At 46.3% G+C, this 14,903-nt stretch overlaps 1 protein-coding gene across 1 annotated transcript in view; it reads right to left on the bottom strand.

Annotated features, from left to right (window-relative positions):
• The window catches only part of LGR5 (leucine rich repeat containing G protein-coupled receptor 5), a 69,310-nt gene extending 56,543 nt beyond the window's left edge, over positions 1-12,767 (bottom strand). Inside the window, exon 1 of the mRNA XM_082241083.1 lies at positions 12,214-12,767. Coding sequence (XP_082097209.1) covers positions 12,214-12,440 — 227 coding nt within the window. The 5' untranslated portion in view covers positions 12,441-12,767. The remainder of the gene's footprint in view (positions 1-12,213) is intronic.
• Positions 12,768-14,903: the final 2,136 nt, after the last annotated feature.

The raw sequence follows: 14,903 nt of genomic DNA, 5'->3' as shown, positions 1-14,903 counted from the left end.
AGTAGAAAACCAAGCTACTCATGTACCATGATCTTGGGAATTGCTGCTAGCAAAGGGACCATGTGCAAATGCTTCAAACCAAGTGGTTCAACCAACTGAATTTCTTTAAAAAGAAAAGAAGAAAAAATCATAAACATTTCCTCTCTAAAGCAAACAAAACTTGAGAACTGCTTCAACTAACATTTCCTGTATTTCACTTGCCTAATTGTTATGAGCCAGATAGGAGTTCCCATTCAGCTGCACACTTTTGCAGGGGGATCACTTTGGAAATAAGAAAAGAAATGTTTGTGACAAGAGTATCACAAGTTCTATGTCATAAACCAAATCTAGGTCTGCCACTTTTTTACCTAAGAGAGAGACTATGTTTAAACAGTTACATGACCGAGTTCAATGAGACCAGGTAAGCAGATATAGAATCTTAGCCTCAGTGTGCCACCATAACCCTAAAATAGGCTGGAGGTCATTATTCTGAGTCACAGTTTGTGATGGTGGACTCTTATAGTTAGTCAGCAAGTGATGAATCCCTTTAGGAAACAAACATATGCAGGCAGCCTGCTATGTGTTACTTGGGTCTTGAGCATCTCAATCTTCATGTATTGTATCTATGATTCAGTTGTGGATAGCAAAAAACTATCAATCAGTTGCAAATACTCCCTTTTGGGGGGGAAGTTGGTTAAGAGGGTTATGGAGAGGCAGCTATAAGCATTTCTTGATGGAATGGATTATATAGACTCATTCCAAACTGGACTCAGACTGGTCTATGGGACTGTGCCATCCTTGGTCACCTGATGGATGATCTTTAAAGAGATTAGGACAAGGGGAGTGTGTCCTTGCTCTTTCTTCTGGATCTCCCTGTAGCTTTTGATGCCGCAGACCATAGTATCTTCCTGGACAGACTCTGTGGATGGGAACTGGAGGCACTCGGTTACAGCTAGGGGTGCCAACATGAATAAAATATGGGGGGGGGCAGGTAAGCCCTGGCTGCATGATTGATCACATGATGTGCCACACACACACCATCTGAATGGCAATGCCTATTAAGTGAGGGGCCCCCCTCAAATATTTCCTTGGGAATGGTCTCCTATGGTTCCAGTCCTACCTACAGGGCTAAATCCAGACAATAACATTGGTAGAGTGCTTTTTGCCCTCCTCTGCCCTCCTCCTGGCAATTCTGATATGGGGTGCTGCAGGATAGTATTTTATCCCCAATGCTTTAAAAAATATCTATGTATATGAAGCCTCTGGAAGTCTTTAGGCATTTGGGAGCAAGGTGCTACAAATGCACCGATGAAACTCAGCTATGTTTCTCCATAACATCTGAATCAGGGGATGCTGTATGGGCTCTGAACTGCAGCCTGGATGCAGTTGGTGGGATGGATGAGAGAAAATAAGCTCAGCTTAAATCCTAGTAAGACAGAGGCACTGTGGACAAAGGGTTCATGTGTCTGAAAAATTTGTCAACTGCCTGCCCTGGATGGGGTTGCACTCTCCACGAAGGAGCAGGTACACAGTCTGGGAGTGCTGCTGAATCCTTGTCCCTGGAGACCCAGGTAACCTCAGTGCCTAGAACCACCTTTTACCAGCTGTGGCTGATATAACAACTCTGGCTGTTCCTAGACCAGGAGAGCTTGACCACAGTAGTTCAGGCACTGGTGACTTTAAGGTTGGATTACTGAAATATGTTCTGTGTGGGATTTCCCCTGTGCTTAGTTTGGAAATTACAGTTTGTACAGAATGCTGCAGCATGGTTGCTGAGAGGAGTGAGACTCTGTACAGCATCGAACACCTCTGATCAGAGACCTGCACTGGTTGCTGACTTGTTACTAGGTCAAGTTCAAGGTATATAAAGTCCTCAACAGCTTGGGACCAGGAACTTACAAGATCCCCTTACCCCATATATGCCCATTTGACTGCTTCAGTCTGTGGAACTGGCACTGTCCAGGTGTCACATAATATTTGCTCTGCACTTAGAATAATAGAATTGTAGAGTTGGAAGGGACCCAGGCTGGATCTATAAAGGTAAAGGGCCCCTGACCATTAGGTCCAGTCGTAACCTACTCTGGGGTTGCGGCACTCATCTCGCTTCACTGGCCGAGGGAGCCGGCGTACAGCTTCCGGGTCATGTGGCCAGCATGACTAAGCCGCTTCTGGCGAACCAGAGCAGCGCATGGAAACGCCGTTTACCTTCCCGCCAGAGCGGTACCTATTATCTACTTGCACTTTGATGTGCTTCTGAACTGCTAGGTGGGCAGGAGCAGGGACTGAGTAATGGGAACTCACCCCGTCGCAGGGATTCGAACCGCCGACCTTCTGATCGGCAAGTCCTAGGCTCTGTGGTTTAACCCACAGCGCCACCCGTGTCCCTAGGCTGGATCTAGACACATCAAAAAAAGCATTTCAGGAAAACGCGTTGTAAACCTCAAAGTGGGAAACCACGTTGGCGAAAGACAGAACTCCAAAGCGACACCTGGTGTCACAGTGTTATAATGCATATAAAACACTTTTTCTTTAGTAAATGTAGCTGAGTTCCCAAAGATATGAACATTTTAGCATATAAGTACAGTGGTACCTTGAGTTGCGGACAGGATCTGTTCTGGAGGTCTGGCCAGATCCTGAGGTTTTCGCAACTAGAGAGACCGCTTCTGCGCATGTGCTTGTGGCAAAAACCCGGAAATATACTTCTGGGTTTGCCGCTTACATATCCTGACATTTATGCAACTGGAGGGATATGTAAGCGAAGGTACGACTGTACCTACACTTTTTAACTCCCTTTTCATTCAGATAAGCCTATGCAGACATGTAGAAGCTGACACGTGACAACTTTGTTACATATCTTTAGGCACCAGGGAAAAATATTATTCTTCTCCCAAGCCTTTGGCTAATTAAACCATCTATGGACCGTGTGTGTGGTGGGATACTATTGTTTGTTACTATGCTATCTATTTTTGTGTTTTTATAGCGTAAACCACCCTGTGATCATCAGATTAAGAGGGGTATAGACATTTAATAAATAAATAACAAATAGCCTGTTTTTAGCTTTACTGTTGATTTTAATTATATTGTGAATTTTTAAACTTTGCCTTCTATTGATTTTAATGTTTGCTTTATTTTTGTAGGCTACTTAGAGGTTATGTTTACAATCAAGCTGCATATAAATGTTGTTAAATAACTAAAAAGAAATCAAAGTATGTTCTAAGTAATGGAGCCCCAATCTATTCATATTTATTTATTTAAAATAATTCTATCTTGTCTCTCCTGCATTTGAGGCACCTTATGATAATAAAACACAATAAAGACAATTATAAAACATTACGACCAGATAATTTCACTGCAGTATCTTCACACTTTAATTTCCATCAGCTTTGAAAGTCTGTCTTTAAAATATAGGTCTTATAACCCTATTTTAAAAAAGTTGTGAAATAACTCTGAACTGAGCTTGAAAAAGACCACCAGGTGTAAAGCTCTCAACTTGTCTGGTCCTGGTTAACAATCTTGATGCCCTGTGTCCTGAACTAACTGGACCGTTTTCAGTTGCAGTTCCACATATACTGAACTGCACAGATCCAAACACATAAAAACCACAGCATTTATGTTTCAGTTGCTGTGGCAACACAAATTGCTGTTTATATGGTGATGGCTAATAGCTGGGCTTTGAAAACAATAAATGAATGACTAATTAAGTACAATATTTGATTTTTCCTTTGTTTTACACAGAGCTCATAAAGCTTTGTCTTGTCCTTTTCATCAGAGGAACACGGCAATTATTCACCCCTGGGTATACAGTGGTACCCCGCAAGACGAACGCCTCGCGAGACGAAAAACTCGCAAAACGAAAGGTTTTTTCGTTTTCGAGTTGCCTCGCAAGACGAATTTCCCTATGGGCTTGCTTCGCAAAACGAAGCTTGCTCCGGGGACAGCGGGTCTTCTCTTTTGAAGCAAGGGGCGGCGGGGAGATCGCTTCTCCCCACCGCCCCTTGCTTCAAAAGAGGTCCGGGGGCAGCGGGAAGCGCTTCCCGCTGCCCCCGGACCTCTTTTGAAGCAAGGGGCTGCGGGGAGATCGCTTCTCCCGGTGCTCCGAAGCGGGGCGGGGGGGGGGGGCGGGAACACCTTCCCCCACCGCCCCGCTTCGGAACGGTGCTCCGAAGCGGGGTGGGGGGCGGGAACACCTTCTGAAGGCTGGCGGGGGGCAAAAGTCTTTGTCCCCCCTGCCTGCCTTCCCAGGGGCTTTTAAATCGCCCCGGACAGCGGAGAAGTCCTCCGCTGTCCCGGGGCGATTTTAAAATGCCACCCGCCAGTATTTTAAGATTGCCCGGACAGCGGAGAAGTCCTCCGCTGTCCCAGGGTTTTTTAAAATGCTGGGGGTGGGAAGAAAAGCCCTTGTCCCCCCCCAGCCTTCAGAAGAGGTCCGGGGACAGACTGTCCCCGGACCTGGTCTGAAGGCGGTTTCCCTAGGAACGCATTAATTGATTTTCAATGCATTCCTATGGGAAACCGTGCATCGCAAGACGAAAAAACCGCAAGACGAAGAGACTTGTGGAACGAATTAATTTCGTCTTGCGAGGCACCACTGTGATCAACAAAATGGCCTGCCCTTAGTCAACACAGAATGCTTATCCCCAGTGAACTGCAGGCATGCCTGCAGACTTCAACTACCATGCCATGAACAGCCAGGGTTGCTATAAATTAGGGTGAGGGAATCTCAGGCCCAGGGATGGATGAGACCCTGCAGGCTTGTCTGTCCAGCCCTCTGATCCGTACCCAGGCCATGTACCCCTCCACAATCCATACTTCCAGGACGCTGCTCTGCACTGTCTAAAAGTACTTTCGCCCACTTTGAAAGTATCCTTTAAATATTATAAAGCCTCGTGCTTACCTAGATGAAGAGAAGTTTCTGTATGCACACATGCATATCGGGGACATTTGCGTAGCACCCCATAGATCTGAACTCACCAGCTGAGTTGTAGTCCAGACCCTCTACCACTTAAGTTCACGGCATTGTTACTGAAGGGGGTTAATCACCCAGACCTTATCTGTTTCATGATCAGTAGTGCAAACTCAAGCTTTCTCAGTTACCATAATCCCAAACCCAAAGAATTCTGCTCTGTTTGGCAACAATGGGACTCGCCTCAAGACCTCAGCAATCACAATAATACTATTCCTTAAATTAATAACAACAAGGAAACATAAATGGCATTTTTAAATGCCTGCAAACAATTAACATTCCCCCCCATCTTATTCACTTGGATAGAAATCCCACTGATTTCGGTGGAAATGATTACAGTTGCAGTCTTTAAACAATAACGGACAGAAACTGCCGAGAATATAAAAAGAAAGCTTTCCAAGTTGCTCCAGATCTGGGTAAGCAATTTTAATGGTAAGCATTTGAAAGACAAACTCCACTGGGGGAAAAAGGCCAAGTTAACAAGGGAACACTTGAAGGAAATCTAATCTCAGCTGGCATGTTGACTGGGAAGGTCAGCTTCACGCACGCGTTCACAGCTGGAGTTGGGCTCCCTCTGTCAGGCCAATTGTCCTCTGCACTCCAGATACTAAGCCAAACTGAAGGTGCCTTCACTCTGCCAGACCCTTGCATTTTACTAGTTTAAAGGGAGTCTCCTTCCCCCACCACACCACCCTGTCAGTTTACATATCATTTCCACAGAGCAGTCACCACAAAAAAAGGAATACCGGGTGTATGCTATGCAACGACTTTTTCAGTCTCTCCCCTTAAAGTCACACAACCCTGACAATGCATATAGATTTAGCAAACAGGGAATGCAACACATTAGTTGTGCTTTATTTAAGTACAAGATGGCCCAGTATTTAAAAGCAGCATAGTTTGCCAATTTATATGTGTCAAGGAAAACAGAATTGACTAAAATGTATTTCTATAATGCTAGCATCCTTGAGCTTAGCCACCGTGATCTAGATAGTCTGACCATACAGGGCCATTCTAATTAATAAGAATATCATAAACCTTTGTGGCATATGGTGAATTTATTTACTTACCTTATACTATTAAACTTTTGTTGTGTGGTGGTCTGATGACTAGATACAAATAAACAAATCTGATCTATCATGATTTATTAATTGTAAACTAGCTATAGGTTGATCCTATTTTAATTTACTTCTGACTAAATATGTATAGTTCCAACTTATACATTCACTATCCTTGATTCCAAACAGCACAGATGAAATACTTTGCAATAAATGTGTTTTGCCATGTTCTACAGCACATGAAAGAAAGCAGTGTTTTATATACATTACATTTATATACATTATCCATCAAGTCTTATCTGTAGGCTGGATAGGCTGACGACAGATGTCTGAGGCAATACAGTGGTACCTTGATTCTCGAACTTAATCCATTCTGGGAGTCCATTTGACTCCTGAAACTGTCAAAAGCCAAGGCATGGCTTCTGATTGGCTGCAGGAGCTTCCTGCACTCAATCGGAAGCTGCAGAAGCCATGGAAGCCGCGTCGGATGTTTGGCTTCTGGAAAACGTTTACAAACTGGAACACTTACTTCTGGGTTTGTGGCATTTGGGAGCCAGTTTGTTCAACGACTAAGCAGTTCAGGAACCAAGGTACCACTGTACCTGAATCCTCAGCTTTCAGGAAGGCAGATACCTTTGCCACTTGGCTGCTATGTCACATTTTGAGTGTGTACTTCTGCCTGTCCCTGTGGTGCACAGCATCAAACATTTCCAGGGGAGTACTTGTGTGTCAAGGGCTGCCTCAGGTCTCAGCTCACAAAAGACCAACGCCAAGCTCTTCTCATATACAAGGATGTTTATTGCAGTTCATTATTGGTTCCACAACTGAGGCGCGCAGCCCCGCGTCACTTAGCCTAGACATTTGAAGTCCCCTCTGAATCGGTCCCGCCCCTACACCAGTTTAAGAGGCTTGTGCTAGACCACCTCTTCCTGTCCTTTCTTTTCCGCAGGGTCTTTCTGCCCCCCTGGGTTCCTTCCCTCCTGCTCTCCCCAGACGCGGATTCCTCAGATGCCTGTTCCCCCCTCCTTCGTGCTTTGGGGCCAGGCTCCTCCTCCGGGCTCTCTGCATTTCCGCGCGCCTCCACATTTGAACTTGGCGCGCGTTCGCTACCCCTGACCTTCCTTTTGACAGCTACACTACTCCCCGTACTACTCTCCGCCCCTTCCGGCAGGACGTCCTGCCCCGATCTCCTTCCCCTGTCTCCTTCCTGCTCTGCTCCGTGTGTCACACTGGGAACTCCACCCTTCTCACTCCGTTCCTCCTGGGAAGCCGACCCCGATCTCCCACTCCCACTCGGGGTTTCCCTGCTGCTTCCCTGCTCCTGGCAAGTCCCCCCTGTGACCCTCCTTGGCTTGACCAGGGGCGCCCCCTTCTGGGAATCCTCCGATTCACTTGAGAGACTCATGGAAGACCTCAAGTCATTGTCATCCTCTTCCTCACTGTCCTGGGTTTCTTCCCCATCGCTCTCCGTCTCCCCCCTCACCTGTGCCTCTGTCCCTGAACCCCTGACATTGTGTTTTTTGGTTTCAGCAAAACAATCAGTCTTGTGGCAACTTAATAACTAACAAATTTATTCTGGCATATATATTTTGCCACTCTTGTTTCCAGTGAGGAATTGTTACATAGAATGAAGTTATTAGTCAATAGCTTTACTTGGTTAACAACAAACAAAACATTCAGCTAGGAACAGTAATTTGCACCAACAGTGGAAAATAAGGAGGCGAGACACAAGGTCGAGATAAACAAGGCCATGTTTATTCCTTTAAAATGGACCAGCAGTGGGGGGAAATAGTGGGGGATATTAACTGCATATGGCAAACTGTGGTCAAGCCAGCCCTACTAAGAATGAGGAGCAGTATTTCATCTACCCCTTTCCTTATGCCCCATCTTTCAGTTGAGTCAAGAGGCCTTGCTGCTTCATAGGTTGGCCCCAAAGGTGTTCCCTACCCACAGCCTCAAAGACAAATCTCAGGACTACATCTGTTACTCTTAAAGGTGCCTAAGGAGGCTCAGCAAACCTTACCATAATTATTTTGGCCTATGTGGCCAATTAACCTTTTCAATGGCTGCCACCTGCTAAGAGCACCAGCCACCAAATCAGTACAGTGTAGGGAAAAAATCAATCAGCAAAGCCAAAAAATTCCTACTTGGTCCCAGAAGACAACTAGCAATGCCTATAGTGAACAAGGCGTAAGGGGTGGGTGCCAAGGAATGGAAGAGGCTGAAGGAGAGGCTTAAATAGTCCAACCTTAGCCCCGCCATCTCCTTTAGTATTAGCATGTGTTAGGACTCTTGAAGCCTCCCCTTCCCTAAAGGGCTGCAAAGGAGATTTGCCTGCTTCAGGCAAGGCTGCAAGGAGATTTGTCATAATGGTTTGAAATAGCATTATTTGCTCTCTGAATAATGAAGTTGACCTCAATAGTAAAGTAAAAAGATACTGGCTTTAAATGGAGAAAATTCACTACCAAGAATTACTATGATGACCGATAACGCAAAGCAATGTTCCAAACAATGGTTGAAGTTGAGAAAGAGAAAACAAAGGGTGGTAATCACAAAGTTTCACCCAATTAAACAATCTTGATGTCATGATAATAGCAACAAATTGATGTTCCGTCTATTCACTTTCATGAAAAGTAGCACTTTTCTCGAAGTCATACAATTATTTTAAAAGTGCAGCAACAAACCTTTAGCCCATTTTATCATTTCAAAACCTATACAAATGGAGCTTGCACATTTTTCAAGCATTAAACTGGGTGGATATAAATGTGACCTAAAATCCACAAGACAGTGGTGCAGCATCACCTCCTGGTTTGGAAGAACAGTTTTCACATATCAAGGAGGCCTCCAGTATAAAAGTCTCATATTCTACTGTGTCCAAATCTGTTTGTCTTGAGGGGGGGGGAGATATCCATCATGTTCAAATGCCTTTGACCTTCTACCCAGCAGCCACACCAGAGAATATTAGGGGTGGGTATCCAATGTCAGATCAACTAAAAACACTCTAGTTTATCACCAGGTTTGATAAGTGGCATATAGACAGGGGTGGGGGTCCTTTTCCAGCCTGAGGTCCACATTCTTTCATAGGAAACCTTATGGAGGTCACATGCCTATAGTGGGTGGAACACTGAACGCAGAAGGCTACATTGCTGCCCACATGCAGAAGTCAGAGATTTCTTCACACAAACACATCTCTCCATCCCAGCAAGCAAGAGCAACTTCCACAGTTGAAGGATATATTACAGTCAGGCAGAGGCACTCAAGAAGGATCTGAGCAGAGCCAGAGAGTAGTGTGGCCTGGGCAGGGCAGGGCACAGCTTGGAAAGCATCCCAAGAGCCAGACAGAGATGCCTGAATGGCCACATCCTCCCCTCAAGTCAAAGCTTCCTTATCTCTGATATGGAGACTACAATTTCCTTGGCCAGACTGAGTAGTAAATCCAAAGCGAAGATTGATCTACCTTCCTGGGCACCTGCTCTGGTCTTAGGCAGAGATCAGTTAAAGATTAAATAAAATACTGCACTTCAAAGCCATGCCTTGGGAAGCGAAGGTAAAGATAGCATCCAGCAGTGCTAACCAAGTTTATGCTCTTGCTTCATTTTTAACTACTCTGTAAACAATGCATCATAATTATATAGTGGGTTGGTATAAGTACCCGAAAGAACATAAGACAGGGCTGCCATCCAAGACACCCCAAAAGTTGTTGAGCCTGGTGGAACAGGCCAGTGGCCCATCAAATAATACAAGATACTTGTATATGTACCTTGCACCTATTTTGAATGGACAAAAAAATGTATCTAAATGGCTTACATCCTATTTTCTAAGAAACAGATGTTTAAGGCCGTAATCCTATATAACCTCTTATCTGGGAGTAAGCCCCATTGAACTCATTAGGATTGCACTATAAAGCAACATCTACACAGGTGTTTTGGCAAGAAATTGATTGTTTTTCTAGGTTGCCCCTTGTAGTATGGTTCTAAACACATACATCCCCTAAGTGTGCATGGATTTGCCTTTGAAGTGGTGTCTCTGTGCCACCTCAAGGTATAGTAGAGTGAAGTGAGATCATCCAGTACACCTGTATTGCAGTGCCCTAGCCTAGACAGCAGCTTCTCAGTGAATGTACAACAATAAAACAAAGCATGCAAGCTGTGGATGTAGCTTAATTCCTATATAAAAGCACTTTTCATGTATAAATTTTGATAATCTGAAAGCGTATTCTCAACCATACTTTTTTTTCTACTCAGGCTCCATAAATCCACAATTAACACATACATATTTTACCTCTTTGTACCAAACAAAAAGAAATAAAAATCTGCCATGTACTTTGACAGCACAGAAAGATACTAATATAAACATACAGCGCGCGCACACACACACACACACACGGCACTGAGCCTCTTGGGCTTGCTGATCAGAAGGTCGGCAATATGAATCTATGCAACGAGGTGAGCTCCCATTGCTCTGTCCTAGCTTCTGCCAACCTAGCAGTTTGAAAGCACACCAGTGAAAGTAGATATATAGGTAATGCTGCAGCGGGAAGGTAAACAGCATTTCTGTGCACCTGGCACTCATCACAGTGTTCTGTTGCACCAGAAGCAGTTTAGTCCTGTTGGCCACATGACCTAGAAAGTTGTCTGTGGACAAGCGCTGGCTCCCTCAGCCCGAAAAGCAACATGAGCACCGCACCCCATAGTTGCCTTTGACTGGACTTAACCATCCAGGGATCCTTTATCTTTACCTTACGTGGCACTGTAAATCCTGACTGTCTCTGCTAAGAAGTAACCCACTGAGTTCAACCATACATACTACCAGGCATGTTTCTATAGGACTACAGCCTTAAACATATTTCAGAACTCTACCATCTCCATCCCCTGGTACCTTCCAGCTCAGAATATACAAACAAAGAGTACCAAGTGTTGGAGAGCTGTAAGAAGTACCATGGCTCACTTAGTTTGCAGTAGCCCCGCTGAATGTAATAGAATGCATGATTGCAGCCTACAGATTTGAAAGTGACATGGATCATGCTCAATCCTAATGTAAGTATTTTTACAATAATATTTATATCATAGCTCATGATGCTGGTTGCAATGCTAAATCAGATTTTTTAGCTCTTGAGGGTGGTTCCCAAGACTCTGTCAGGCTCCATGGTGCATTTGGAATTTTGTTGCCCGTTGGTGGTGGAAAACAGGCACATCTGTCTAAAACCGGAGTGCCTCAAGCTTGGGAATTACACAGTGCTGCCCATCTCAGTTATATCTGATGTAGTCAGAGTGATGGACAGACACGAGACTGTCTGATAGCCCCACTTTTAAAGAACTGCCTTCTGATTCCATGTCATGTTGGGGTGGGTTCCACAAAATGCAAATGTGTTGTTGGCAACAGTAAAATCTATTGGGTTTTCCATGGAAAGATTAAATCCCAGTTAAATGCATAGGCCGGCATTTTTATGCCATTGACATCCTGAGGGTGCTGTGAAGGAATTGCATACGTGAGGAGTACTGATCCCACAACACCCATAGGGTAACAAACCTACTGAGACGGACACCTTCTTTCTTGTGAAACTCCACTGCTCCTAAAGAACACGCTCACGCAACTGTCTCTCAGAACAGCTCATCTGCATTTTTTTTTTAAAGTAACCGTAACTGTGGAACAGGATCACAGGGGGAAAAACCACAATTTTCACAAAGTTCCCTTTGAGAGGGGCAAACCTAAACCAGTAGACACACCACAGGGTTTTGCTTAGGTTACTAGATACCCATCGCTTTAAGCAGCATGGCTTATTTCGGATACCGCTGTCCCCTGCTTAATCCAGGACATCACGTCCTCAGCAGAACATGGTCTTGCTCTGGCACGGGTGACCATCGCGCGAAGGACTGAGATCGACGAGATCCTTTATCCTCCGCTAGTTCTTATACCTTATTCTAACTAAGCCAAAGTCTGCGCAATTGAAATAGAATCACAGAGCCCTCCTCGCATGTCTTCACCCGCCCCTCTTCCTCCGTTGTTTCAGTGGGTCTCAGATTGTAAACCCTCGAGGTAGGACCTGCCTTACCTGTTCTTCGTAAAGCACGCCGATGGCGTAATCAGAGCATCACCCCCTATCCCTAGCCTCACCGACGACTAAGGTAGCGGCTTTCTCATTGCCCTGCCCCCGCTCCTCTTCCTTCCCACAGCTGCAAAAGAAGGGCGCTTGCCCCGCGCGCCAGAGCCACTTACAGGTAAGAGGTGAAGACGCTGAGGTTGGCGGGCACGCCGGCCAGGCCCAGGTCCGAGCAGTCCACTCTCACCAGCATCCCGTCTTCCTCGCAGTGGCAAGCGGCCGGGCAGCTCCTCGGGCGCCTTCCGAACGGGCTCCCTCCGCCGGCAAGCGGCACCAACGCGCCGAGGAGCCCCAGCAAGCTGGCCAGGAGCAGCGCGCGGGCGGCGGCAGAGGAGGTGTCCATGGTGCCAAGGCAGCGCTGAGGGGGCGAGCGGCGAAAACGGCGGAGCTCCTTTCCTGAGAAGCCGAGGGAGCCGCTGACATTCCCCCCTCAGCTGTACGGCGCGGGGGCTTGGCGACGCTCGGAGGCGCGCGCTCGGCTTCTTGAGGTGGGAAGGCGACTCTCGCCCTTCTGTGAATAGATAGTCTCAAACTCAGCGAGAGAGGGGACGCTTAGAATAGCTGGCAGCTCATGAAACTGCAGTTGGAGGGACTGCGGCGGCGGCGACTGCTGCTGCTGCACCCGTAAGCCCCAGCCGCTCTTTGTAGGAGCATCTCAGTTTACACGCTGTTTTTAAAGAGCTGGAGTCTGAACCGCGCGCGCCCGCTGACGTCGCCCCGACGTCGCCTCGCAGCCGCGCTCCCTACTCCTTGCCAGCGCCGGAGAGGGGGGGGGGCGTGGTTGCGTGAGCGACAGAAAGCTCGCGAGGGGGGTGGGGCTTGTGCGCTCTCTTGCCAGAGCCCGGCGGGAACAGAAGTTGGCCGAGGCAGAGGCGAACGCCGAGTGGGAGTTGAGGCGCGCTTCGCTCCCTTCCCGCCCCTTCTCCTTGCTGCTGTTTGGTGTGCCAAGCGGGAAAAGGCCAGCTTGGCAGCGCCTCAGAGCTGCGAGGCGATAGTCCTTGACGCAACTAAAGCCCGGGACGGCCGTAGTTTTCCCCTCGACGTACACAAACCCCGCGCAGCCGAAGCCCCTCACGTCAAATGTCAGCGGGGACTTTGTTCTTATGGAAGTCACCATTCCCGCCCCACCACAAACATTTCACCTTCACCCGCTCCATGGTGGCGGGGATTCGGCAGGTGCAGCTTTTCTGACCACCCTGCAGCTGTTAAAGAAACAGGAGGTCAGACACGTGTGAAGCGTCACTTCAGTCCCCGTTCCCAAGAGAGCGTTTTCTTTAAGCAGCCTGCTAATGACATATAAATATAAGTTACAGATAGGTAGCCGTGTTGGTCTGCCATAGTCAAAATAAAAAAATTCCTTCCTGTAGCACCTTAAAGACCAACTAAGTTAGTTCTTGGTATAAGCTTTCGTGTGCATGCACGTGTGTATCTGAAGAAGTGTGCATGCACACGAAAGCTTATACCAAAAACTAACTTAGTTGGTCTTTAAGGTGCTACAGGAAGGAATTTTTTTATATAAATATAATTTCAAGGCATTCGCAGGAAGATCTGTCTGGTGGCAGTCATAGCCAGAGGGGGGCAGTGGGTAGGGCTACTAATCTCACCGAGGTATCACGGAGCGGTTTCAGATATTTATCCCATTGCATAGCGGTCAACTTTTCCCTTTTCTTGCGAGGAATCCTATTCGGAATAAGGGAATTTCCCTTAAAAATAGGGAAACGTTGACCTCTATGCCCATTGTGATGGCGACCAGATCGACAACATATGTCCTTACTGTAGAAGCAGGACTATAGTTTTGTCTCCCACGTCTACTCTTCCCCAAGTGTAAGGCAGGTCCCCCCCCCACAGTCTAAAAACTTAAGAGTTGATGGAAAAAACCAACCACAGTAGAACAAAGTTTACTTGCTAATTATCAAGTTTTTAATATATATATATATATATAATCTACGAAAGCATATATATATATATATATATATATATATATATATATATATATGTGGAGGTTTTGGTGTCTTCGGGTGTCTTCCCGTGTAAGAGTCGGGGTGTCTGTGCGACGTTTCGACGAGGTCTCACTCGTCATCTTCAGGCTGGTGCTTTCGGCTTCTTGTTACTGGAACAGAGCACCCCCGGCTTCTTGTTACTGGATGCTGCACCCCCCTGCAATCCCTACACAGATCTGGCTGGCACAAGGCACAAAACCACAGCTCGCCCCTATACACGAAGCCAAGCCAGAGCACAACTAAATGCAGCACAGCCATCTTCTCAGAAAAACTCTTCACAAGCTCAAGAGGTCAAGACACAAAAGCTTTAGCAACTAATCTACACTTAATGACCCACCCAGTGGTATTCAGAATATCACTCATGAAATCACTCAAGATATCCCTCAAGTAATTAAGGAACAAAAGAAGAAGAGGCACACTAATCTAGGAACTTCCTCTCTGCCCAGAACGTTGGAGGCTATACACCACACCCCTCAACAGTATTTATAGGAACTCAAACACCAGATTCTGCTCTGTTCCAGTAACAAGAAGCCGAAAGCACCAGCCTGAAGATGACGAGTGAGACCTCGTCGAAACGTCGCACAGACACCCCGACTCTTACACAGGAAGACACCCGAAGACACCAAAACCTGCATTCCTGTACCCGTGAAAATCTACGAAAGCATATATATATATATATATATAACGTTCAAACAGCAGTTCAGTTCTATCCCTGGTGGGCAAGTTGTGCATCGATTTCAATCTGTTAGGGAGGACGATTTGAGCCTGCAAATCCTGATTCATTTCAATTGTTCGGCACTGGATGA

The sequence above is a fragment of the Podarcis vaucheri genome (genome assembly GCF_965113315.1).
Source record: "Podarcis vaucheri genome assembly, chromosome: 10".
NCBI lineage: Eukaryota > Metazoa > Chordata > Lepidosauria > Squamata > Lacertidae > Podarcis > Podarcis vaucheri.
The sequence above is the reverse complement of the archived record's forward strand: the minus strand, read 5'-3'. Positions and strand labels throughout refer to the sequence as shown.